Consider the following 24,789-nt stretch of genomic DNA (forward strand, 5'->3'; position numbering starts at 1 on the left):
TGGAAATGTGTGTTTGCAATGGTGTCAACACTGAAGAAGAATGCATTTTAATTTTTAAAAGAGAGCTAAACTTTTATCATTCTATATTAATACCTCCCAAACATTTCCAAATTCAGTAAGCATTTGTTTTTAATCTTAGGAACCAGAGTAAACTTTAATAATAGTTCACATGTTAAAAGAATAAACCTATGAAGAATACATTTCTTTGTGTACCAAATGAAAAAATATACAATGCAGTGAAACTCAAGTACATATACAAAGTGATTTTTTTGTGCATTTTGATCCAGAAGTTTATATTCTATGTTAAATCATAATATAAAAGAAGCAGTATTTAGTCATTGATAAAGCAACTGAAAAGCTCTCTGAAATGTCTTTAAAAATAAAAGCTCATGGTATATAGAAGATGACATAGATTGAATCAAGCCTGCTGAGTTATGAGCCTGCTGAGTTATGATGCTATGATTAAATGGATGACTATGGGAAATAAGTTTTAAATTCTTCTGTGGAAATTAAATGAGCATATCCAAACATGGAGTAATATTACTTCATGGTTTAATTGTAACCCAGTAGTAGAATTTAGTAAATTCAAGCAGAACACATGTACTGTCATCATAAATAGACAAATACTTGAAATTATAACAGCATATTTGAAGACAAAATCAGGAAACTGTACATGTTAACAAAGTGATATAACCATGCATACATACATCTGCTTATTAAACACTGAAGTAAAAGAACTAAACCATTTCGAAGTTTTCAGAGGAGCTCGGTATTTTACTCTGTCCTGATAGAAGCACTTTGAATGTTTGCATGGAGACAGAAAACTGAGTATTTAACTGACAGTTGGTCATGCACCTGTATTTCTAAAAATTTAGATTAAATTTTCTTCTTTTCTGATTGTTCAGTAGATTCTGACTTTGGCGCAGGAAAAGCTTGATGATACAGATGTCTGTGGGTTGCTGCTGCACTGTAAAGCTTGTATAAAGCCTAGAAATATAAGAAGAGTATAAACACAGAGATATAAAATTTTTCCTTTTTAGTGTAATTAGTTTATGGTACTATATAAAATTTAGCATGCTAAATGTGGAATCTTTAGATCTTTAATCTATATAAGATACAAATTCATAACTAATAATCTTAGAACTCCAAAGTATCTTCACCTCTCCACTGTGTATGCGTTTTTGCTTTTGTGGATTGATCTTTGTGGTAAATGTTTTATTCTCAGACTGCATTTCCTTTTACCTTGCACACCTTTTGGAGCAGAGCTTCCTAAACACTGTGCTCCAGTTGAGGAATGTGTTGGGAACTCATAGTGTGCATATTATCGGTTTTGGAGGAATTAGAGGAGCTCATAACCTCTGACTGCCAATAGATGCTTTATTATACACAGGTAGGTCACTTGCTCTCTGGGGTTCCTTACAGGTTTTTCAGAATGGGGCCATTTTTATTTTCCATTATTTCCTGATACGGTCATGTAAATAAGCACATGTTGCCCTCCCCTTGCCACTGGGATCCTTCAGTTAAACATGCTCTTTTGCCTTGTTTCCCTTACTTGGTTTATATCTTACAAAACGTTTTTCAGAAGCATTACCTCAGAAAGCCTTTGCTCATTAAAACTGTGATTGTTCTTTGTGTCAACAGTGTTTGAATCATAGGAATTTTTACATACTGCTTTACATAAGTGTCCATAAATATTTTTGTCCTTTTTCCCCCTCAGCAAATGTCTAAGATTCATTCCCCCCTCGCACTTTCACATATTGAACACCCAGTTAAAATCAACTTACTGATGTAATTCTGGTCTGTAAAGAATCTGAATATTTTTAATACGTATTTTTAATATTCATTTCTTTTTGAGAGAGAGGGTGAGGAGGGGAGAGAGATAGAGAGACAGAATCTGAAGCAGGCTCCAGGCTCTGAGCTGTCAGCACAGAGCCCAACACGGGGCTCAAACCCACAAACCGGTGAGATCATGACCTGGGCCGAAGTTGGACGCTTAACCGAATGAGCCACCCAGGCAACCCTTGAGTCTGAATATTTTTTTTTTTTTTTAATTTGTTTTTTTCAACGTTTATTTGTTTTTGGGACAGAGAGAGACAGAGCATGAACGGGGGAGGGGCAGAGAGAGAGGGAGACACAGAATCGGAAACAGGCTCCAGACTCTGAGCCATCAGCCCAGAGCCTGACGCGGGGCTCGAACTCACGGACCGTGAGATCGTGACCTGGCTGAAGTCGGACGCTTAACCGACTGTGCCACCCAGGCGCCCAGAGTCTGAATATTTTTAAAAGCTGGGTAAAAGCTTGATATCCTCTAAATAGTAACCAATGCCCAGGAAATTCCATTATTATTATTTTTTTTAATCTTTTTGAAGTTTCTATGGCTGTTTTCTTAAGTCTAAGTAATACCATCATCGGTTTTATGAATGCATATGGGTATAAATGCATAAATGGTGTTGCCCTAGATCTATCATATTAGATTCTAACATTCAATTTAATCCCTGTTCTCTTAAAAGCTTAGATTGCTTTTATTTTTTAATGAATTTGTTTTACTGAATTTTATATAAAATGATTCTTTATTGACCTGTATTAAATGTGTCATTGATATTAATTAGAGGACATACTTCAGTTACATGTAACAGCAGCAACTGAGGAAAAGAATTATGTGCTATCTCTCGTTAAGATCAGTTTTGCTTCCTGAAGATAATGACCAGAATAACTCCACAGAGATCGTTTTTCTTATGTAACAAATGATTCCTTCCTGCAAGCTCAGATTCTTTCCTCAGACACAGAGTTTTGCCCATGTGCAGGAGATATGAACAACTTACAGGTCCTGTCTGAGGTATGCTAAGATAGTTACACTGCACACTGGCCCGGAACCTGCTTACAGTGGTAAAGGTAATGGTCACTCAAAAGCCAAAATTAAAAACAACTTCTAAAGGTTGTAGTTCCATTTAAATACTCTCTACTAATTAAGTTTCCTCAAGATTCGTAACTGTATTTTGTTGCACTCCCAGGACAACAAAATACACAATGTTGTAACTGCAGAATTTGGAGATTTGGGGGGGCACCTGGGCGGTTCAGTTGGTTGAGCACCCAATCCTTGATTTCAGTTCAGGTCATGATCTCACAGTTCATGAGAGCCAGCCCCGTGGTATCAGGCTCCGTGCTGACAGCATGGAGCCTGCTTAGGATTCTCTCTCCCTCTCTCTACCCCTCCTTCACTCCCTCATACGTCTGTGTGTGCACATGCTCTCTCTCTAATAAACATTTAAAAAATTCTTTCAAAATTTTCTACACATTCAGGAAACAAAACACATGATATTCCTGATCAAATCACATAAGATGTCTGGAATAGATTATTTAAAACCGTGTTAAAAATTCATAGTTAAAATTGTGAATCTTAGAACACAGCAGTTGTCACCAGAGATTTTCTAATCTATATTGAGATATCCATTAATGGCTAGTTTACAAAATAAGAACATAGTAATTTTTATAAATATATAGCTCTTAATTTAAAAAATTCAACTTACCTCATTTGTACTTCCCTGTGGCAAAGGCAGTTTAAAAGGGAAAAAAGAAAAGTATATATCCTGCTTCATTAATAGCATTATGATAATTCAACTCTTTACAATATTTATGAGCATTTAAGAACAAATACTCCTGCAAATATTTTTAGTTCAGATTATATATTTTATCTGAATTTTTTGACGAACCCAATTCTATATTCCTCATAGGGCTCAGCATCATATTCTAGGAGGTCCTTGGAATTGACCTCAAATAGCCCCTCTTCACTCTTCTGAGGTTGAGGAGCTATTTGAGACCGTGTCAGAGGATCCATTCATTCTTTACCCACAGTGCAACCATTAGTTTATTTTAGCTAGATTCTTCAAAGGCACATGGTAAATTCATTAGTTACAATTCTAAAGAGTGTATGTAAGTATAAATGCTGGAATAATTGTAGCTATTACTACCTGCAGAACATAAATGTTCAAAAGTCTTAACTCCAGAATTCTATGAAGAATCTCTATTTTAGCTTCACTAAATGCCCCTAAATTTTCATGAGGTACTGAAGACCCTTCCAGGATGACAGAGTGAGTTCATTATTATTCTAGGTGTGTTTATTATTGTCTTCCCTACCCATAATCAGTTATTTGAACAATAGGCCACAGTGACCCTGACTCTCTAGGTTATGGTTAATTGAAACATAAAGGACAACCAACCGATCAGCAGCTGATCCAGAGTTTGACCTGGACTCCTGTGGCCCGGTACAAATGTCTAGCTCAAATAGAGACAATCTAAAGCAATCAGATCTTGCTTTCAGGAGATTATACTAAAAGAGACAGTGATACAACAACTTAGGATAGTGGTTCACATACACCCCTAACCAAGCTAACTCTAGCCAAATGATGGGTTTTAAGTATGAAGTAATCTTAACACATAAATAACAATCGGCTCAAAAAAATTCAGCTGTGCTTAACATCTTTAACTTTTAGGACAAAAAGTAAAAAACCACTGCCTAAGCCACGGATATTTGAAAATACTGAAGTACTGACTGGGAAACAGTTGTGTGGGACTTCACATATTGTATTACAGTTTGTATCTGGCCATCCTGACCGATTTTAAAGCCCACGAAGACTGGGGCCCAAGTCATTTTCACCTGTTTATTTCCAACATCTTACATTGTGTCTGGTAAACAGATGGCATTCAAAAATGTGCCGAAATTAGTTGAAAAGGATGAAATGTATTCCTACCTGGTCCCACAAGGCTGCAGCCACCTGGTCTATTACAGCCCCCAACTCTCGGTATTCTCCAGAGTACCGGATGTATGCCCAGGTACACAGGGTGATAAGAGTCAGTCCCATTATCATATTGCATAGGCTAGCTATGATGTCCAAGCCAATGAATCCAGTCACACCAGCAATCACGTAAGTGATAAAGATGACGACAAACAGTGTGGCTGGGGTACGAGCTGCATGGAAGATATTTTTGCTATCATTGTGCTTGATATACTGGATGTAAAGTTCATCTATTTCACTCTCCAGCTGTTGCAGGTAACGCCGGCTAAATTCCTCCCCACCCATCTTCTTCACCCCTCGGAATAGCTTCACAGATTCTTCCTTAAGCTCCAAATGTTTGGTCTGTAGGTCATTAGGTGCCAGAAATGGTTTGTCGCCACCACAAATCTGTATCAGATAGAGAAGTGCCATTTATGCAATGCAGAGTAAAATTCACAACTGTGTCAAAATCTTCCACTTAGCTAGGTGAATTTGTTAGAACACGGAAGGAGTCTACTTTTATGTTTTGTCAACCCACATTTGCACCCTCCATTATCAGGCATCACTGTAAGTGGGACCGGTACTTTATAGGTGACTTATATAAAGCCATTCTTAATTTTTATTCTCTTTTTCACCTGGGAAAGAATATCCAAGACTTAATCCAAGTTCCTCAAGATGAAAACGCATGATACAAAGTGAATTGCAAACTGAGTTCATTCACAGAATGAATCCAAATTCAAATAAACTACTTATATACAAGTTCTTCTAGGAAATTTATTCTAACTACACTGAAGTATTTTTAACCAATGAGGTTTAGCTTAAAACAATGAGTAGTGCTATAAAACTCTAAAGTAAAATTATGAAAAACATGTTCTTTGGCAGTTTTACTGATTTTGTTTGAATGGAGCCCTTTCAGTATTTTCTTCAAGAGACCAAATGAAAGCATATTAAATGTTCTTGGACCACATTTGCAGTTTTTTCAAAAGTTACAAGGGAAATCTCAGTTACCCATACCTTTCACTTTGGTTTTTTGAGATTTAACTACATAAAGCATACTAAGTACATACTCTAAGTACCGTTTAGGTATGGTGTGAACACTATTCCATCTGTATTTCTCTTGACTCTTAAGACTCCAGCAACTTTGGATGTAATCTTTATCATAGAACATTTTCAGAGGGAAAAAACCTATCCAATTAGTAGGTATATACAATAATTATTCAATGCACCCAAATTCGGAATGTTAAAAAGAGGAAATATAGTATGTAGAAATATTGGCCCTTGAGGCTTAATTTCTTTTTTTTCCTAAGAGGTTTTTATAGTTAAGATAGAAATACTAGAATTGTTGCAAGAAGGGAAGTGTAGTGGAGATGGTAGCACATTATATTAGTCACTAGAACTTATAAATAGTGGGAAGAAATGGCCAAAAAAAAAAAAAAAAAAAAAAGAATAAGAAAAGTGTCTCTAATATAGAGAGAACACATCTAAAATATGTTTTAACACTATGTTTTGTAAAAAGTGTTTTAACACTATGCCTACATAGTGTTCCTTTCCTAAAAAATACTTTAGGAATATAATAAATAGAAATGTGATAAACATAGGCTGAGAAAGCAGAAGTTAAAACCACTTCTTTGGAGACAGTATAACTTGGAAGAAAAAAAAAGAATGATCTCATGGAAGAAATACTGATTTTATTTAAAACATAATTTAAAATATTATTTAATTCTTACCTCTTCCATCTTTTTGTTGTATGTATCCTTGGCAGTTGCTACGGCCGCTAAATTGTTAGCTTCTGCTGTGGCCTTTGGACAAAGTACAAAATAGGATGTAAAATGGAATTCATATTAAACTCTCACAGGCAATTCTCATTTCTGAGTATCATGTGCAAGAAATGTACAAGAACACAAGGTCATGAGATAATTTGAAAGTACTGAAGTATTTCCACTACATTTTTAAAAACCGGTAAAATTAAAATTTCAAAATACATAAAACACAGAAATTTACTCAGTAAGTCACAGTTCTAAAACTGAATTTTCATTTGGAAGAATTTTCTTCTTAAAAAATATTTTTAACCCTCTCATCAAATGTGGGGGGGGAATTTATAAACCCAAACACATGGGAAATAATATACAGTGCATTTTATCTGTACTAATATATATATAAATATGTCTTAAGTTTAAAGATTGATACTGATAGAACAATGGATCACTGACAAAAAGGAACTATTAACAACTTAATTTTTTTTTAATAAAGAAAAAGCTAATTTCTCCTAACTTAAATGTTTATTTATAGAGACCACTTGTTTAAAAACCTGGACCTGCTTTTCTACTTGTTAACATGTGTGAATCTAAACCACAGTATGAGTCTATATTCCAAACTAATTTTGTACAAAGAGAATGAGAACTCTTTGGTCTAAAGTATATGTTGGGGTGCCTGGGTGGCTCAGTCAGTTAAGCATCTGACTCTTGGTTTCGGCTCAGGTCATGACCTCACAGTTTCATGACTTTGAGCCCCTTTGGGCTCTGTGCTGGCAGTGTGGAGCCTGTTGGGATTCTCTCTCTCCCCCTCTCTCTGCCCACCCCCACCCCAACTTGCAGTCTGTCTCTCTCAAAATAAATAAACTTAAAAAAAAAAAAGTGTTTGTATAGTCAGCACAAGTGAAGCTCCTCTATGTGTATACAACACTGTTTAGCTGAACACACAAACAGTAGTTAACAGAAAAATAACCTTCCAATAAATCATTCCACCATGTTTATTTGGCAATTACTGATGGCTGGATTGGAGCTTATCTTTAGCTTAGCATAGCCTAAAGCTAAGGAAAGCTTAGCTTTAGTAACAAGTATTTTTAAAAATGTCACGCCTCTTGATGAATAAATACCTGTAACATGGATTTGGGATGTGGTAATTCTTCACCTTGATAGATCTTTATATAAGCCTAACAAAATGAAAAGAAAAAGAGAGACTCATGTTCAAGTAATTCCATTCACTATTTCTCAAACTCTGTGAAATTGTACTCGAAGGTCTAAAGTCTTGACAGTTTGGGGAACTATTATCTTCCTCATGTGTTAATTCCCCCTTTCTTAGTCCCTGTTCCCTTTTCCTGAAGTGGCCCTTTCATCCAACTCTACTTGGCCAATCCTACCCTTCTTAAAGACTTAAGTCACTGCCCCCTTCTCTAAAACCTTCTCAGATCCCTCTGCTAGGAGTAACCTTTCTTTTTCATTTACTCACAGAAATTTGTACCTGCTGCTGTCGTCAGCTTTATGGAATATCTGATTTCTGTAAGGGTCCTTAACCTCCTACTAACTTCTAAGCTCTTCCATAGTGTTATGCACAATAAGAATTCAAATTTTAGATAGATAAATAACATCTCATTAATTGCTAAGAGTGATGAAGGTAAATAATCACACAGGAGATATGTGAAGTATTTTTAATGACAAAAATGTGAATTTTAAAAATAGTTTAGTCCTTGGAGCATCACTCCACAAATGAGATTGATTACTGAAATTCCCCAATAAGTATGTGGTTGGTTAAAAAAAAAAAAAGTGTAGTATTCGGTGCTACCTGAGCTAAAAAATAAACACAAATTTAAAGTTATTCCACTTTACATCGGCCCGTGGTGCAGAGACAGGAAATGTGGAGGAATTTTCTCTAGTAGAAAGGTAAAGGATAGCCCCTTCGGAAGAATCTTCAGAATGAAGGTAAAATTCAGCATAGGTCATGACTGAGGACTACATGGTATGGACCTCGAGAAACACCTCCTCCCCCCACAAAAAACAGACTTTACCAACTCTCATATTTATATTTCAAAATATATTTCTCTCAAGATAAAGTTAACACTAAGAGTTTTAAAATTTATTTTCAGAAAGCAAGCTACTCTTGGGAGTCTAATGATTTTTTCTCATTTTTATAGATTCCTCCTAGGTTTGCACCTATATTACAGAGTCTATACTTTTTTTGTTTGTTTCAAGTAGGAACTGCATTCCAAAACAATGCTCTAGAAATGAGAGTCATACCTTGAAGTACTCCACCAGACCTCGGCAGGTGATTTTGTTCCCATTGATCTCTTTAATATCTAGGCTCTCAGGACTAAGTAGCCAAGGAATGAGTATTTTCAAGTTTTTGATGAATTCATCATCTATTTCTACAAGTAAAAGCACACTCATCATTATTTTAAAAATCCAATCCAAGTCCTCCAAGGCATACAATAAATAAAACATTCTTGATTTTGTCTACTTCTTCCCCAGTGATAAAGCCATCACTCACTTTGCCATCATCTAAGCAATTCCCAAAACCCACTTTTCTTGGATGAGTGACCCTCCTTGCCTAAACTGCTGTTCTTTATTTCAACTACATATTTATCTTCCACCCATAAAGTAGCTTTCTTGATGTTAAACATTAAATATTTTACATCCCATTCACATAACCACATTTCATGTATTCTGATGAGTTTGTTGGTGGTTTTATGTATACAGACTCATAAATGGGAAAAAGGCCAGATACTCACTGGTTTATAAGATGTATTCCTGCCAGAAAATGTATGCAAAAATTGCTCTGTTTTTAGTGTGCCCACCTTATGAAAAGTGTACAGAACTGAATAAGGTCTGTTAACTAGTACTCAAGTTCAGAAAGGCAGTGATGGTGATGCGACATTTGGTGATGAAATTCGCCCATACAAAATAACATGGCAAGAAAAGGCCATGGAGGCAAATCAGGATGTCTGAGTTGTTCACCTATCATGTTTAGGACAACTGATGACACATAATCCATGTTACGGCATTAGGTTCAAGCTTAACATTACATATTTAGCAAAGTAACATAGAAAATACATATTCAGAGAAGTCTTTTGAACATAGTGATAATTTCTAAATCATTTCAAAAGATATAGAAAAATACACCTACATAAAAAGCAAGATATGTCCAGAGATTTGATATCTAAGTAAATGTAATAACTGCCTACAATTTTTAAAAATCTGAATTTAAGCAGAATCACTGAGCTTTCAGGCTTTGGGACTGGGGATTTCTGAGGTCTTAAGAATAAAGATTCAAACCATGTGGTTGTGTTTGCATTTTCCTTGCATGTTACTACAACCCCACTATATAGTGAAATACTAGTTTACATAAGAATTCATGCTTTTCTTCTCTTGCTTGCTGCCTTTACGAGATGCATGAGCATACTGTTGGAAATCCTTCAGACTTCTTTTATTTCAGGTTTTGTATACCTTTGAAATTGTAGTGCCCAATCTTTTATGAGTACTTGCATAGGTGTTTATTCAAATGTATTTTGCTGTTTGCATTGTACCAATTCTTACTCATAATTTTGCTTTGTATTATATATAGATTTATTCAAATGTATTTATTCAGTTATTATTGCGGTTTGCTTTTCAGGTACCAATATTCACTAACAATACTGGTGTCTGTATTATGTTACCACATGCATCTGTATTCACTGATACCAGTAGGTTTTCTTCTCTGCTTATCACCTTGGTTTTTTTGTTGTTGTTTTTTTTTTTTTTTTTTTTTTTTAGCACTTGTAAAATATTCCTATATATCTAGAATGTATGAATTCTTCCCGAATTTCTGTATGAAACAACCTTTCTCATTTTAAAATGACTTTAAAATCACTTCTAACACATGTACTTAAATTCCACTCCCCACCCACTCCCTTATAAAATTGGAATGAAATAAGATACACCTGTATCTCATGCACCAGCAGGTGTGGTAATTATCATTAAAGCAGCCAGCATATAACCACATATTTGGATTAAAAATGCGTTCTGAAGATGGCATTGGCCATAGTCTTTGTTCTCACTGAGACCAATACCAGATATCCCAATTCTGGATTCAGATAACACAAACCAAAGGTTCACAACATACGCAGTGGTGAGCTCTTGCTAACACTATCAGTTCAACACAGTACACACATGACCCAGAATATCGGCAGCCCAGTTCAGGTCAATTTACAGAGGTGTGCTAATTAGCTCTGACCCACTCCAAGTATTCAAACAAATACGTATGGGGAGACCGTTACTGGGGATGCTGTTCTGTCTTTACCATTCCGTCAATAATCTTTGCCACTGGAGTAAAACTCTGCCAGGAATTCAGGGGCTAGGCCAAAGTGGTTATCTGCCACAACTGGGGACATGATAAGATGCTGTAAAAGAACTCTGCGGGGCAGATGCACTGGTGTGGCACTGCTGTGTAAATCAACCAAGAAAGAGATCTCAGGATTACCTGACTGACAATTCATTAGTAACAGCTTCTTAAAAAACCATTACCTTGCAATAGTGTTTGGCTACGCTTCCTGAACTCTAACTGAAGCTGCTAAGAATGCATCTCCACAATTTATGATGTGGTCTGCCTGGCCATTCTACATGTGGTACCATAACCCAGAGGAACCTCAAAAAAACAAAAACAAAACAAAAAAAGTAACTCCTTGTTAATTGAAAGGTTAGACTGACTACGTCAGGAGAGGTATTCGGTGGGCACTTGGAAAGAACTGTCTGAATGCAGCAGGAATGTACCTGATCCTTTTGATTTCCTATGTGGGAAGCCACTAAATTAATAGCAGCTAAATTTAATCATAGTATCATAAATTTCACATAACAGAGGAAATGGTAAGATAACATTTTCAGTAGTGAGGGACCATGAATAGTAATTATAACAATTATTACTGCTGATAATGAACTAGAAAGTACTTCTGTAAGTTTATGAAAGAGTATGTGGGAACTATCATCAGAGAACAATTTTTGCACAACTGTTTATTTAGAGACGTTTCTTCCGTAGAGGAAGAAAGTGGTTATTCAGATGCCAGCCTTCTGGAGAGCAGCATAGCCAGTGGACAAGACATCCCAGATAGAACTCACATCGAATTACAAGATTCAGGATGGGATGGAAAAGCAATGTAGATAGCTGACTTTCAAAACTACCTAAGGAGAGACTGAGGCTAAGAAGAACATTTTGGCCCACAGACAGATTCAGCAGGCGTCCTAGAAAGCCTCATCAAAATGCAATTTTGATGGGCACCTGAAGCTGCTTTTCATTTTTTTTTTTCTCTCAGGCTAGCCACTTTGGTAAACTCATAATTTTGGGGTACCTGTAAAACAATTGTGTAGGTTAGTACATACTTAGACATATATGTACAATTTGATGAGAAACAAATTTGCTTAAAAAAGTGGGGTTCGTGGGGCGCCCGGGTGGCTCGGTCGGTTAGGTGTCCAACTTGACTTTGGCTCAGGTCATGACTTCACAGTTCACGAGTTCAAGCCCCATATCGGGCTCTGTGCTGGCAGCGCACAGCCTGCTGGGGATTCTCTTTCTGCCTCTCTCTTTGCCCCTCCCCTGCTCACGCTGTCTCTGTCTCTCTGAAAATAAACTTAAAAAAAGGGGGATGGGGGTTCTATACCTGTGTGTGTTGTCTTCAACTTTCTCCCTGAGCTCTTTCATTGCAAAATCTATCAGTTAATTTAAGAACTGTGGCTGTACACTGCACGAATGGAACAAGCCAGAGTACTTTTGTGTCCCAATAAAGGACTGTTGTTGAAGGCCTGCCCCTCCCCTGCCTGTTTACGACTCCCCAACTCCAGAGAAGAAAGAGGGGCCTTGTGGGAGCCCACCGTTTATGTAATTTATTCAAAACACAGTGACGGCATTAGGTAAGTGCACAGTATCAAGAGGTCTGTGTGCTCATTACTGGGTTGGAATTCATAAGTGACAGGGACAAGTGACATGATAGGATCCTGGAATCCCTCCATTAATATGTGCCTGGTGCTATCTGTTCTGTTATATAAAGATAATTTAAAACATGTACAGAAATACTGCTGATGAAATGTGAGATTCTATTTATGATACTGCCATAGTTAAATATAAGGTATCTGACTACAAATGCCATGGAAACGGGGGAAAAAAAAAATAGGTTTGCTTTTCAAACCTGCCAGTTCTGTAAAAGTGAATACATGTTATGTTGTCCCTTTTTAAGATTAATTTTGAAGCCCTTTGAGAACAGTTGTGCTGAAAAGCTTGTTAATGTCACTGTCGCACCAACCCTGACATGATGCAGAAAGGCCACAGGAAATTAAGCAAATATCTGAACTCAGTGGGGTGTGTATTCAGTGCGAGCCTTACAAGTAAATAAGTCAGAAATGTTTTTGTATGAATTACAAAGCAAATATCTAAAGACCTGGTGATATCTATTAGGGACTATTAAATTCTATTTCTTCAGACCCCTTCCACCCACCCCACCCCTGTTTTTTAAACAAGTTGAGATTTTTTGGAATCTTAAAATGTTAGGAATGCCTCTCTGTTTGACAGATAATTACATACTATTAGAATATACTATTTCAAAAACACTCTAGTGCTTCTGGATTTTTCAGCAACTGGTCCTCATCCAGAAGAGGATTTCACTTTTAGTGAGGGTTTTAATAGTTTATAATTAAATTCCTTAGTAGCACTTTTAAAGAGCTTGAGTTCAGAACTACACAATGTTTCTTTCAATCTTTAATTCTATAACTTATCATAATATTCTATAACTTATAATACAGCATTCCAATAACATAGACATCTATTTTTCTCCTCTAATGCAAATAAGGCAAATTAAACAGGAAGACATTAAGGAGCATTTCTCAATGTACAGACGTAAGTAGAAACCTCTGCAAAAAGGGCAAGGTCGCTGCCTCCCAGGTGAATGCAAGACTTTGCCTGTTTTCTCCATGTACGTATTTAGTACCCATGGAATCCTACAGTTCCCCAAGAAGGTGCTCCAGCACCAGACCAGGATTCCCAGTTCTCCTGATATTTTTTAGTCATCAGCCTCACACAAGTGGATAACCTAAATCAGCAGCTGTAAGCCCAGTAGATAAAATGACAATTTTACAACCAGACTAAGTAATGTAAGTATATATTCATTAAAAAACACACCTTTCAGTTTTCCATCAAAGTTTGGATTGGTAGCTACTTTTAAGCCAGGATGAGGTAGCAGAAAACAGGAAATTTTGGTGAAACAGGAATGGATGTGTTTTCGAACATTCTGTAGTTCTTCATGCTGGTTCCCTGAGACCTGCAGTAAATCATTCTAAAGTTTAAACTACTTGCAACATAAATTGAACTCCAAAGAATTCTGTAGCATCTTATATTTGCTATGTCTGTCTGGTCCCACAATGATAAAAATGACAATATATAAGCTGATAAAGAAAGAATAAAGTCTTGGGTGAACAGCCATATCTCCATATAGCATATATATGCCATTATTATTACAATTAACAAATGCTTACTCTTATGCTAACTCAGGTGGGCCTTCCCATTTTTTACTACAAATTAGTGGGGTTTTATTCTAGCTAGTTCTTATAAATTCCAATTTTAATTCAAAGTACTCACAGGAGACATGAATGGATCATAAGATATTCCTACCTTCTTTTCAGGAGATACTCAAGACAACCTCTTGTCACTTAGTAGGTATACATTAAAATTCTAGAAAGGCGTCTGAATAGGTGGGTATTTATAAGCTAAATTGCCCCTGTTTTTTCAAATGTATTTGACAGTTAATAGTACGACCACCCTAAAAGCAGTTATAAGCCAAAAAGGACTTTTTCTCAGCAGGTATTTGTTGTCATCTGTGTTCAATATAAACAGTTGATTCAATATTGCACTATCCTGATACAGAAAATAGAGAACCCTCTAATTTCACTTTCTCTGAACTATTTGCTAATAGTTCTCTGAACTATTTGCTAATGTTCTAAGACTGACTTTGGGGATTTCAAAATTATATATTTCTGTTAGACTGTTTTAAACCTCAATGAAAACAGATATTTGTACTGTCAGCCTTGAACTGATTTAATTATTCAAATTAAAAGATTTATCTTTAGGAATCAGTCATTGTTTTGTAGATATCTACAAAAGAATTCTTTATCTGTATCATAATTACTTATAATATTTAAAACTGTAACTCTGAAAGCATTGTATTAAATATCAATCTTAGTTAGTAGAGACACTAGAAGCCTAAGACTGTATCTACTAAATGTCCATTCTGCAACTCATTCAACAGAAATAATTCTAGATTACTACTGGTGAAGTTTCATTCACCTAAATTTCTAACAAACCTTGAGGCGTTTTTCCAAGAATTTGGAGCCGCCTTCGGCTCCGTATGAAAATTCGTATGGGAAACTCCAATCCCGAACAAGAAATATCAGACTCTGAGAAACAAGAAGAAGAAGAAAGGATTGATAAGAGGACTTTAAATTGCCTTCCTCTGCTTCCTATGGAAACCAATGAAGTGCTACTGTTACTACCATATGAGTAGTGTCCTACAACGCACTATGGAATTAGAACAGCAAACATAAAACCTTTGAAAGTTTCCAAGCAATCTCTCCCCCATGAGATCACCCTTCCTGTTCCCACTAAGTGTAAACAGAAAGCTGCCTCCAAACTGATTGTAGTGACATAGAACCATTCAGCCGGTTTGAGGGCACCTCTGTCTCCCATCTCTTGTGGGGGGTGGGGCGCATTCTTCTTGGCAATTTGGGGACAGCTCTTTATGAAGACTCAAGTGTTATTTGAGGAAAGTTTTATCTCTTTAAATGTTTTTCCCCTACTACTTCTGTCCCATTCTCTTTTTCAGGGGCTCTCAGTTTACATACAGGGTATGCAGATGGATGGGAATCCAGGTTTTGAGAGGCCCAAAGCTTATTCAGTCTGTTGGGGAGAGGAGGGCTCAATACAAAAAAGAATACATAATTAGGCTTGATAGTGAATATTTATTTAGAATCAGAAAAATAACAAATTACAAATACAAAAAAGCTGACAAAAACACAAGCACACGCACACAAATCCTGAAAAATAATTAACGTACCTTGTTAATAGATTTTTCCCTACTGTTTTTGGCTGCAAATGATTTGATTGCTTCATCTTCAATGATTATGAAATAATTTCTGTTAAAAAGCTAATTCAGTCTGTCCTCTAACAAGGCCATCTTTTATTATAAAAAAATAGTACTGAAAGTTTAGAAATGTCTCTGCTTCACAACTTATTTGTAATGCCGTGTACATTTTTCCTCATCTGTGAAATGGGGGTAATAATGGAATCCATCTCCCAGGACTACTAAATGAGATATGTATTAGGCATTTGGAACTGTGCTGTGTTAGCGATCTGATTTTTATTTTAATGGCCACATATTTTAGGAAATTGATAGGCCATAGTTTATTTTGCCAGTCTCCCAGATGTCTTCCAGTTTTTCTACTAAGAAATGCATTGAAAAAAATCCTTGAAGCTGAATATTTGTTCACATCCAGGAAGATTTTATCAGAGACTGTGTTTCCAAAATTAGAACAATCATTAGCATCATTTGAGAGGCTTTTAAAAGCACAAAATTCTTGGGCCCCACCCCAGACCACTTGGAACCAAAGTAATTGTAGCTTTCGTTTAAGTGCCTATCATATGGCAACCACAATATCAGGAATTATGCACATATTTCATGCATTCCTGCAACAGCTAAGAGATAGGTTATAATTTGTGACTCTTTTCACAAGAGATATATAAAAATCACCTCCACCTGACATTAAGTGACTTGGCCAAAGGCACACAGAGATAGAACAGGTTAAACTTGGGTTACTTCAAAACCTTGTTGTACTGCCTCAACAGTAAGTATAAAACAAGCACTGTAGTTTACAATCTGAGGTCTGATAAAATCATGCTTTTATAAGTTAGATTAAGAGATACTCTTCAGGGCACCTGGGTAGGCTCAGTCAGTTAAGCGTCCAACTCTTGATTTCAGCTCAGGTCATGATCTCAGGGTTCGTGAGTTCAAGCCCCACCCGGGGCTCTGTGCTGGCACTGCAGAGCCTGCCTGAGATTCTCACTCTCTCCCTCTCTCTCTCAAAATAAACAAATAAACTTAAAAAAAGATGCTTCAAATTTTAGTTTTAGTAAAAATGCAGGAAATTGAGAAAAAATAATTTTTATGAAATTAGCTATCTTTAAATGATCTTTCTAAAAGTTTGTATCTTCTGAGTTTTTAACTGAATTTTTAATCTTGCTTATTAAAATTTGTTGACCTGTCTCTTAATTCTCTTTTAACCGATGGGTTCTTCCTCCTTACTTTATCTGTTAAAGAACCTAGGAATTTAACCATAAATTCTATATGACCATGTAGAGTTTCCCACAACATGGACCCTGCATATTCACCGGCAGTTCAACATGCTCTTTTTTCTTCTGGATTTCTGCAAATTGGCAGCTGGAGACAGAGCCTTGATCTCAGGTTTTATTTCTTTGGCAGAGTGCTCTTCCATCAGGAGGCACATAGTTTATGATTATCTCTCCTTTGGTGAAATTATGTCATCTTTGCTTATCTGAAGTTCATTCTTCAGGAGCTTTCTCATTAAGGGCTCATGAGAACAATATTCTTTGCATTCTTACATATTGATAAGTTTGTGACCCGTTTTAACAGTTGTGCTTTTCTATTTGAAAGTCAATTTTGCTGGATATAAAATCCTTGGCTCACATCTCCTGTCCTGAAACCAGGGACACTTCTCAGTTTGAGTTATGGATAGTCTTGTTTCACAAAGTGGAAACTCTCCTTTCTTTTTTTCATTTTGGGGATTCTTGTGGGGAAGGAGACATTTTTGTGGAGAGGAGAGTTTAAAAATACTTCTGGGGCCCCTGGCTGGCTCAGTCAGTGAGCATGTGACTCCCGATTTCAAAGTTGAGTTCGAGCCCACTTAGGGTATAGACATTACTTAAAAATAAAATATTTTAATGGGTCGCCTGGGTGGCTCAGTCAATTAAGCACCTAACTCTTGATTTCAGCTCAGGTAGTGATCCCAGGGTCATGGGATCGAGCCCCACATTGGGCTTGGAGCCTGCTTGAGATTCTCTCTCTCTTCCTTTGCCCCTCTTTCCTGTTCACTTGCTCTCTCTCTAAAATAAAATAAAATTAAAAAATTAAAATTTTTTAAAAAATAAAAATACCCCTAACCATGATCTTTAAACTGTCTGTAACAGATGCCCATTTTTCTCAAAATGAAATACAGTAATTTGTATTCAGAATATTTCTACCTAAACATGTATTTTGAAAATAGAGATTAGCTAGGAAGCAACTTTTACAAAATAGAGCTTCATAACCCAGGATCAATGAAGTCAAGTATGTGGATTTGGCTATATTTTGCATTTTTCTTGGGAAATTTTAGTTTCATTTTTTGGTCTGTTTCACTGGCCATCTCCCTAAGTCAATATAATGAGGACCATGTGTAGAATAGGATCAAATATGAAGTCTTATTTTCTCAAATCAGGAATCTATTACCTGTCTATAGTATTAAATTCGTAAGTTCCATGCCTAATGCTCCCATCCAGTGATGTCCTGGTAAACTGACTCTCCAAATGACTTGATTTTGTAGCATTTGGCCATTTCTGTGGTGTAAATATGCCCAACATGGCTGATTTTAAGCTATTAGCAGTTTAATAGTCGGCTTATATCATTCCTGAATATTTACTAATTAGTTCGCATGAAGTGATATAAGCTAGCTATAGATACCTACCAGCCCCATCCCCAGGAAAAGACTAGCTGTTCTAGAACCATGTAGTCAGTAAATACCTGAACTGGTTTTTAAGCATGTAATCAACACATTTCAGCTCCAGTTTCACTTTCAGAGAACAATGAAACAAGGTTTAGAACTTGTTTTAAACCCATCTAACTAACAAGTCACTTCAACAGCCCACTGAAAGCCAACCAATCAGTGAAAGCTTCATACTTAATGGAAGAATCACTCCAGAAAATTCACTGAGGCTGATGTGCATCCATTTCTCCCCTCTATAGCCAACACAAAACATGCTTCTGTATTCAACAATGACAAATATTCTAAAACTGACATCAACCTGTTCTTGCCTCTGGAAACCACGCAACTCCAAAACACACTCCTAAACCCTATGTATAATCATTAGTTGACTTTGCTCAGTGAGACTAAGCCTCACCAGCATACCTCTTTTACTTAATAAAGCAATAAATTCAGCTTTGGCTTTTGTACCAGATTTGAGTGATGGTGTCATCCTTTGACAGTTCTGGAAGTCTCGCTGAGACAATTTTGAATACTCTCACTTGGCAGAAGTCTCTGATACCATCAGACTAACAGGTGCATTCTCCTTGTCCCTTGTTCCAAAATTCCATTTGTCCTTCAAATTTACTGCCAGGTGAATGTGTCTCAACAATGGTCTTACTTAGAGTTCTGATTTGTTTCACTGAGCTTCTTGTTGCTGATTAATTTGTTATTCTAGGATTTTTGTTATAAAGACACACTAGGTCTTCATATAAGGTCATCAGTTCAAAGTCTTTGTATAGGGCAATTCAACCTTCAGTTCTGGAAGTGAACTCATTTTATAATTAGACCTAATTTTTGTATAAAGTTATTAGAACTTTTGGCTTGGAGGTATACGATTTAGTAAATATTTTTGTTATTAATATCTTTATGCTTTTGCTGCTTGCTTTGCCTTCTTGCTTGGCAATTCATACAAAGCCCTCGTATCGTGTATTTTTGCTTGAATTGTCTTGTGTTGCTGAATGTATAGGGAAGTGCTTCAGAAAGAACAGATAGAGGCACAGACTTCCTAAGTCTCCAAACCAATCAAGATGCCCCAAGGACAAATGGTTGGAGGTCTGTTAAACTGGCAACCAATTTACACAAAAGTAATTAGTCAAACTTGGCCTTGGGAGTCCTACAAAACTTTTAAGAGGACACTCTTGATCTTGTAATTGTGAGTCACTGTTCTTAGCCCATAATACAGGATCAGTGGCTATCAGATGACTGATCGTACAGCACCATATTGACCTCTGCTTGCTTGAGGAACCAAGCTGCTTTTCTTTTTTTAATGTTTATTTATTTTTGAGAGAGACAGAGACAGAATGCAAGTGGGTTAGGGGCAGAGAGAGAGGGAGACACAGAATCCGAACGAGGCTCCAGGCTCTGAGCTGTCAGCACAGAGCCTGACGCGGGGCTCGAACTCACAAGCTGTGAGATCATGACCTGAGCCAAAGTTGGACGCTCAACCAACTGAGCCACCCAGCCGCCCCTCCAAGCTGCTTTTCAAAGCACACACTTTTGACCAACCTGTTACAGGTTTGTATATATGAAAGCTAGGCCCTCTTCCTAGAAAAACCTCTGCTTTCTATTTGTATTGCACTATAATCCTAATTGTTGCAATTATAAATGACCTTTTAAAAAAATTCAGAGTAACAGGGGTCATTATGGTGATCTTTGTACATGTCAAAATAAATAACTAATACAGTTAAGAAGAGTTCTATAAAATTAAGACATAAAATCTCTCTTAATAACTCATTAATTCACTTCTTTAATTAGTAAACTGAGATCTCAAAATGCTGATTCCAAATAGCATCTCTCAATTTGACTCTTTTACCTTCTGAAACTTACCCTCCTTGTATCCTCTTTCAGTTTTATCTTCACCACTCACTGCACCCCTTCAATTCCTTCTGCTCCCTCCCCTGACCTCCTAACTGATTTCCTAGAAAAGGACTGGCCACACTGCCCCAAACAACTTCAAATTGCTAGACCAGAAGGCTGTTCTACAGATAGCTGAATTTAAATCCTGGTCTAGAGCTGAGTTTAAAGAATTTTTTTTAACCCAAGAAGGCATAAATTTGCTGTGTAATTCAGGATTTTGTTTGATACTTACTGACCCAAACTATCAGTTCTGTTCCAACTAGTTCACTTAATTTTTAGTCTCTCGGATGGGGGAAAAATGGTGAAAAGCAATAGGGTAAGAAAGACCAGGAGAACATCTAAGCAAACCAGCTCTTCAAAATAATAATAATAATAATAATAATAATAATAATAATAATAAATTAAAACATTTTAACAGCCTTTAGAGGGCAAGAAAAATAGATAAAACATCCCTTAACACCATTTCAGAAGACTTTCTCTCAGTGATTAATTGGTCAAAGATTCAAAATTGCAAACAAAATAAAGATCAATCATAAAAAACTTAAATAGACTTCAGGAAATTTTCAATCTTTTTGGTACCTAAATAGCTGAAGTAAAGGAAACCTTGTCTGCTCTTTTTTAAATGGGCTCAGACATAGAATACAGGAATCTGAAGAAAAAAACTTGAAAGAAAAATCATCAATCTAGAAATCTCCAATATATGGCTGACTTTTCAGAGGGGCTTGAATAGTTAACAGGGTAGAAATTAAAACAAATTTGGGGCCCTCCACATGAAAAACAAGACCAAAAATATCCTTTGTTCTCTATGAATCAGGAATCGATCAACAGAGACACCTATAGGTAGAGCAAGCAAAAAATCCACTTGAAGAATGAATTTCCCTTCTTGGCTAAAAATACAGTTGTGGATGACTCCAAAAGTAACCTCAGAATCTCTCTGAGCAAAAATCACCAAGGACATAGGCAGAAAAATTGGTGACAAATCTATGAGTCTAGATTAATATCTTCCAAATTACATAAATCTTTCTTTTTTAGGTATGTAAGAAATTAGGCCATCCAAGTTATTAAATTACAACCTGGCAAACATCAATGGCTTTAATGGCCCATCCCTTGATCCAGCAGCCAAGGCTTCCCTTGCTTCAGAGCAGCTGCTCTAACTTCAGAGCACCTTGTCTAACTACTTGAACTACATCTAACCACTAACTGTCTGACTACTTGAAGCATCTTCAGACTGTACTAGGATCACCTTTAAATGTGATGGTACCACATACAATCACTACTCCAAACTGAAAACATCAAATATTTTTCTGTTAGTCTTAACTAATGAAATATGTTACTTTACTCTTTTTATATTACCACCCAGCAATTAATACTTTCAATTCAGAATCTCTACTACCCTTACCCACCAAAAGAAAATTTCATGATTGTTGTTTCTGCAGTTCAAGAAGGGGCCATGCATATACAAATATTTTGGACACTCTCATACCAGCGTATGACTTAATATTTATGTATCTTATCTTAAAATGTAAAGAGGTAATACTAGGATGGACATGTAATAGTCACACAAGAACTTGAAATCAGGTCTTTCAATTCTGAGTCCCATGGATTATATTCAAACTATACACAATCCCAAATATGTATACAGCACCATAATTAGCAAACATTAATTGAACATCTGCTGTATGAAGTTAGATGTACTAGACTAAAAAGAAAACAAGGAAACTACAATAGTTCATGCTCCTAAGGTATTTATAATTTAGGAAGATGTGCACATTCAAATATAAGACTACACGATATAGCTCAATAAGTACGAGGATTATGAGGGGGAAGAGAGGCAATAAAGGATGGTGGAACTATCAGGGTGTTGAGAGCCTGTGGCCTACCTTGGTTGAAGACCAGCTCTGCAACTTAAAGATATTATGTGACCAGGGGCGCCTGGCTGGTTCAGTCAGGTAAGTGTCCAACTCTTGATTTTGGCTCAGGTCATGATCTCACATTTCCCTGAGTTCGAACCTTGCGTCAGGCTCTGAGCTGATGGCACAGAGGCCAGGTGGGATTCTCCCCCTCTCTGCCCTTTCCCTGCTTGTGCTTACTCTGTCTCTCTCAAAATAATAAACTTAAAAAAATAATAAATCCTTTAAAAAAAAACAGATATGATGTGCCCAGGGACAAGTTTCTTAACTGCTCTATGCTTCAGTGTTCCTTCATCAGTTAAAAAAGAGAAAGAGTAAAGAAACAACATTACTTATTTTTATATAACTATAATGAATATAATCTGACTTATGTAAGAAACATACTTGGCACAGCACCTGGCACAACATAAATGCTCAATAAACTATTACTATTTTATACAGATCTTCTACATAGTTCATGTACCTAAATGTGGACACTGGGAGAAGCCTGGTGCATATCACTGACCTAATTCTATGTAGCCAGGTGAATATTTATTCTGAATCATACAGCTCTCAGATCACCTAAATTGGTCTCTAGACAGAACATGGGATACGGTGGCTTTCTCAGAAAGCTATCCTTTTTCTCGGCCCTACCATCGTATCTTTTTCTTTAATTTACAGCCCATATAGGCACAAACAGCCTCTCATTTTCTCAGTGAAGTCATGCATTTCTCTGGTATGACTTGGCAATTATAGTCATCATAGATATTTGACCAAGAATAGTTTGTTTTAAAGTGGCTGAAATCACTATCAAAGAATTTATTCTGTAGATGAACATTTTTAATTTTTAATTATTATTTTTATTTTTTTATTTTTTTGAGAAAGTTTGAGAGAGAGAGAGAGAGAGAGAGAGAGTGTGTGTGTGTGTGTGTGTGTGTGTGTGTGTGTGAGTTGGGGAGGGGCAAAGAGAGAGAGGGAGAGTGAGAGTCCCAAGCAGGCACCACTCTGTCAGCATGGAGCCTGACACAGGGCTAGATCTCATGAACCCTAGATCACCACCTGAGCTGAAATCAAGAGTCATATGCTTAACTGACTGAGCCACTCAGGCACCCCAAACATTTTTATACATGTATTTTTTTATGTTTGTTTGTTTATCTATTTATTTATGAGAGAAAGAGAGAGAGAGAGAGAGTAAGCGAGCACACATGTACTCTTGGGGTGCCTGGGTGGCTCAGTCAGTTAAGCATCCAACTCTTTATTTTGACTCAAGTCATGATCTCATGTTTCATGGAATCAAGCCCCACATCAGGCTTTGTGCTGACAGCATGGAGCCTGCTTGGGATTCTCTCTATCCCCCTCTTCCCCACTCCCACCCCTCTCCCACTCACTCCTGCTCTCTCAAATTACATAAATAAACTTAAAACAAAGTCAGATGCTTAACCAACTGAGCCACCCAGGAGCCCCTGAACATTTTTAAATCACAGGAATAAAGGGTCCTTAAATATAATTAAGTAAAATATTACTAATTTTCCATATGTAGGCCCAATTTGAATGAGAAATTGTGAGAAACAGGCTTATCCTAATATAGCAATATATTATTAGATGCTTCCTCTACTATTGTTTTCCATCAACATTCAGTTTAACCATAAAAGTGGCATGGACTGATCTAATAATTACATCTCTACCAAAGGAAACATGAAAAGTTGAGTTTCACTTTTTCTCACAAAGAGGATTCAAATCTTTTTTTTCCCTCCAGCTTTACTGAACTATAACTGACATATTACATTGTGTATGTTTAAGGTCTACAACATAATGATGTGACACACGTATACATTGTGAAATGGTTACCACAATAAGGTTAGTTAACATATTCATCACCTCATGTACTTATCGTGTGTGTGTGTGTGTGTGTGTGTGTATCTATTTCTAAGGCCCTTAAGGGCCATTAAGCATATGAAATGATTAATTAAAAATGCTATGGGAGAGGGGCTCTGGGTGGCTCAGCCGGTTAAGCGTCCAACATCAGCTCAGTCATGATCTCGCGGTTTGAGTTCGAGACCTGCTTTGGGCTCTGTGCTGACAGCTCAGAGCCTGGAGCCTGCTTCAGATTCTGTGTCTCCCTCTCTCTCTGCCCCTTCCCTGCTCACACACTCTGTCTCTCTCAAAAATAAATACACATTGAAAAAAAATTTTTTAAATGCTATGGGAGAAAACTGGGGTGAATTAACTAATCTAAAAGGTGAAGTACTTAACACCGAGGAGGTGAAAGAGCAGAGATTAAAGGTAAGTGGTCCTAAAATATATGCTCAGGAATAAAATAAAGCTTCTAAGAGAAGGGAACTAAAGTTTGTGTGCAGGAAGTTTTTTTTAGGGTTTATCCTTATTTTCCTATTACAGGTAAACCTTAATCTACTACCAACTTGTACATTAAAATGTACACAGAAACGGCACCCCACCTCTCTGCTACCAGAACCTCCCCTACCAGAGATGCCTCTGCCAGGACGTGCCCAGTTGTTAATTCAATCTTCAAATGTCATGTATTGTCATGGGTTATACTTCCTGAGTGTGCTAACTAGTGTAAAGCTGGCCCACACAGGCTCACAAGGAGCAGTTGTTCAAGTCTGAGAAATTTTACAAGTCAGTTGACATCATGTTGGCAGCTTGAAATCAGCCATGGTAAAGGTATTCATACCA

General features: G+C 36.8%; 1 protein-coding gene across 3 annotated transcripts in view; it reads right to left on the reverse strand.

Moving 5' to 3' along the window:
• Positions 1-111: 111 nt before the first annotated feature.
• Positions 112-24,789, reverse strand: part of ATL1 (atlastin GTPase 1) — an 83,870-nt gene continuing 59,192 nt past the window's right edge. For 2 of the 3 annotated variants that reach the window (XM_086709782.1, XM_086709780.1), the window contains 8 exons: positions 14,864-14,956; positions 13,686-13,824; positions 8,786-8,913; positions 7,648-7,704; positions 6,500-6,571; positions 4,749-5,180; positions 3,528-3,542; positions 112-987 (listed from right to left, as the gene is read on the reverse strand). In XM_086709782.1, coding sequence (XP_086565908.1) covers positions 877-987; positions 3,528-3,542; positions 4,749-5,180; positions 6,500-6,571; positions 7,648-7,704; positions 8,786-8,913; positions 13,686-13,824; positions 14,864-14,956 — 1,047 coding nt within the window. In that variant the 3' untranslated portion in view covers positions 112-876. The remainder of the gene's footprint in view (positions 988-3,527; positions 3,543-4,748; positions 5,181-6,499; positions 6,572-7,647; positions 7,705-8,785; positions 8,914-13,685; positions 13,825-14,863; positions 14,957-24,789) is intronic. The other variant, XM_086709781.1, reaches the window with a different exon arrangement.

The sequence above is a fragment of the Puma concolor genome, chromosome B3 (genome assembly GCF_028749965.1).
Source record: "Puma concolor isolate L17-30 chromosome B3, mPumCon1.1.hap2, whole genome shotgun sequence".
NCBI classification, from domain to species: Eukaryota; Metazoa; Chordata; class Mammalia; order Carnivora; family Felidae; genus Puma; species Puma concolor.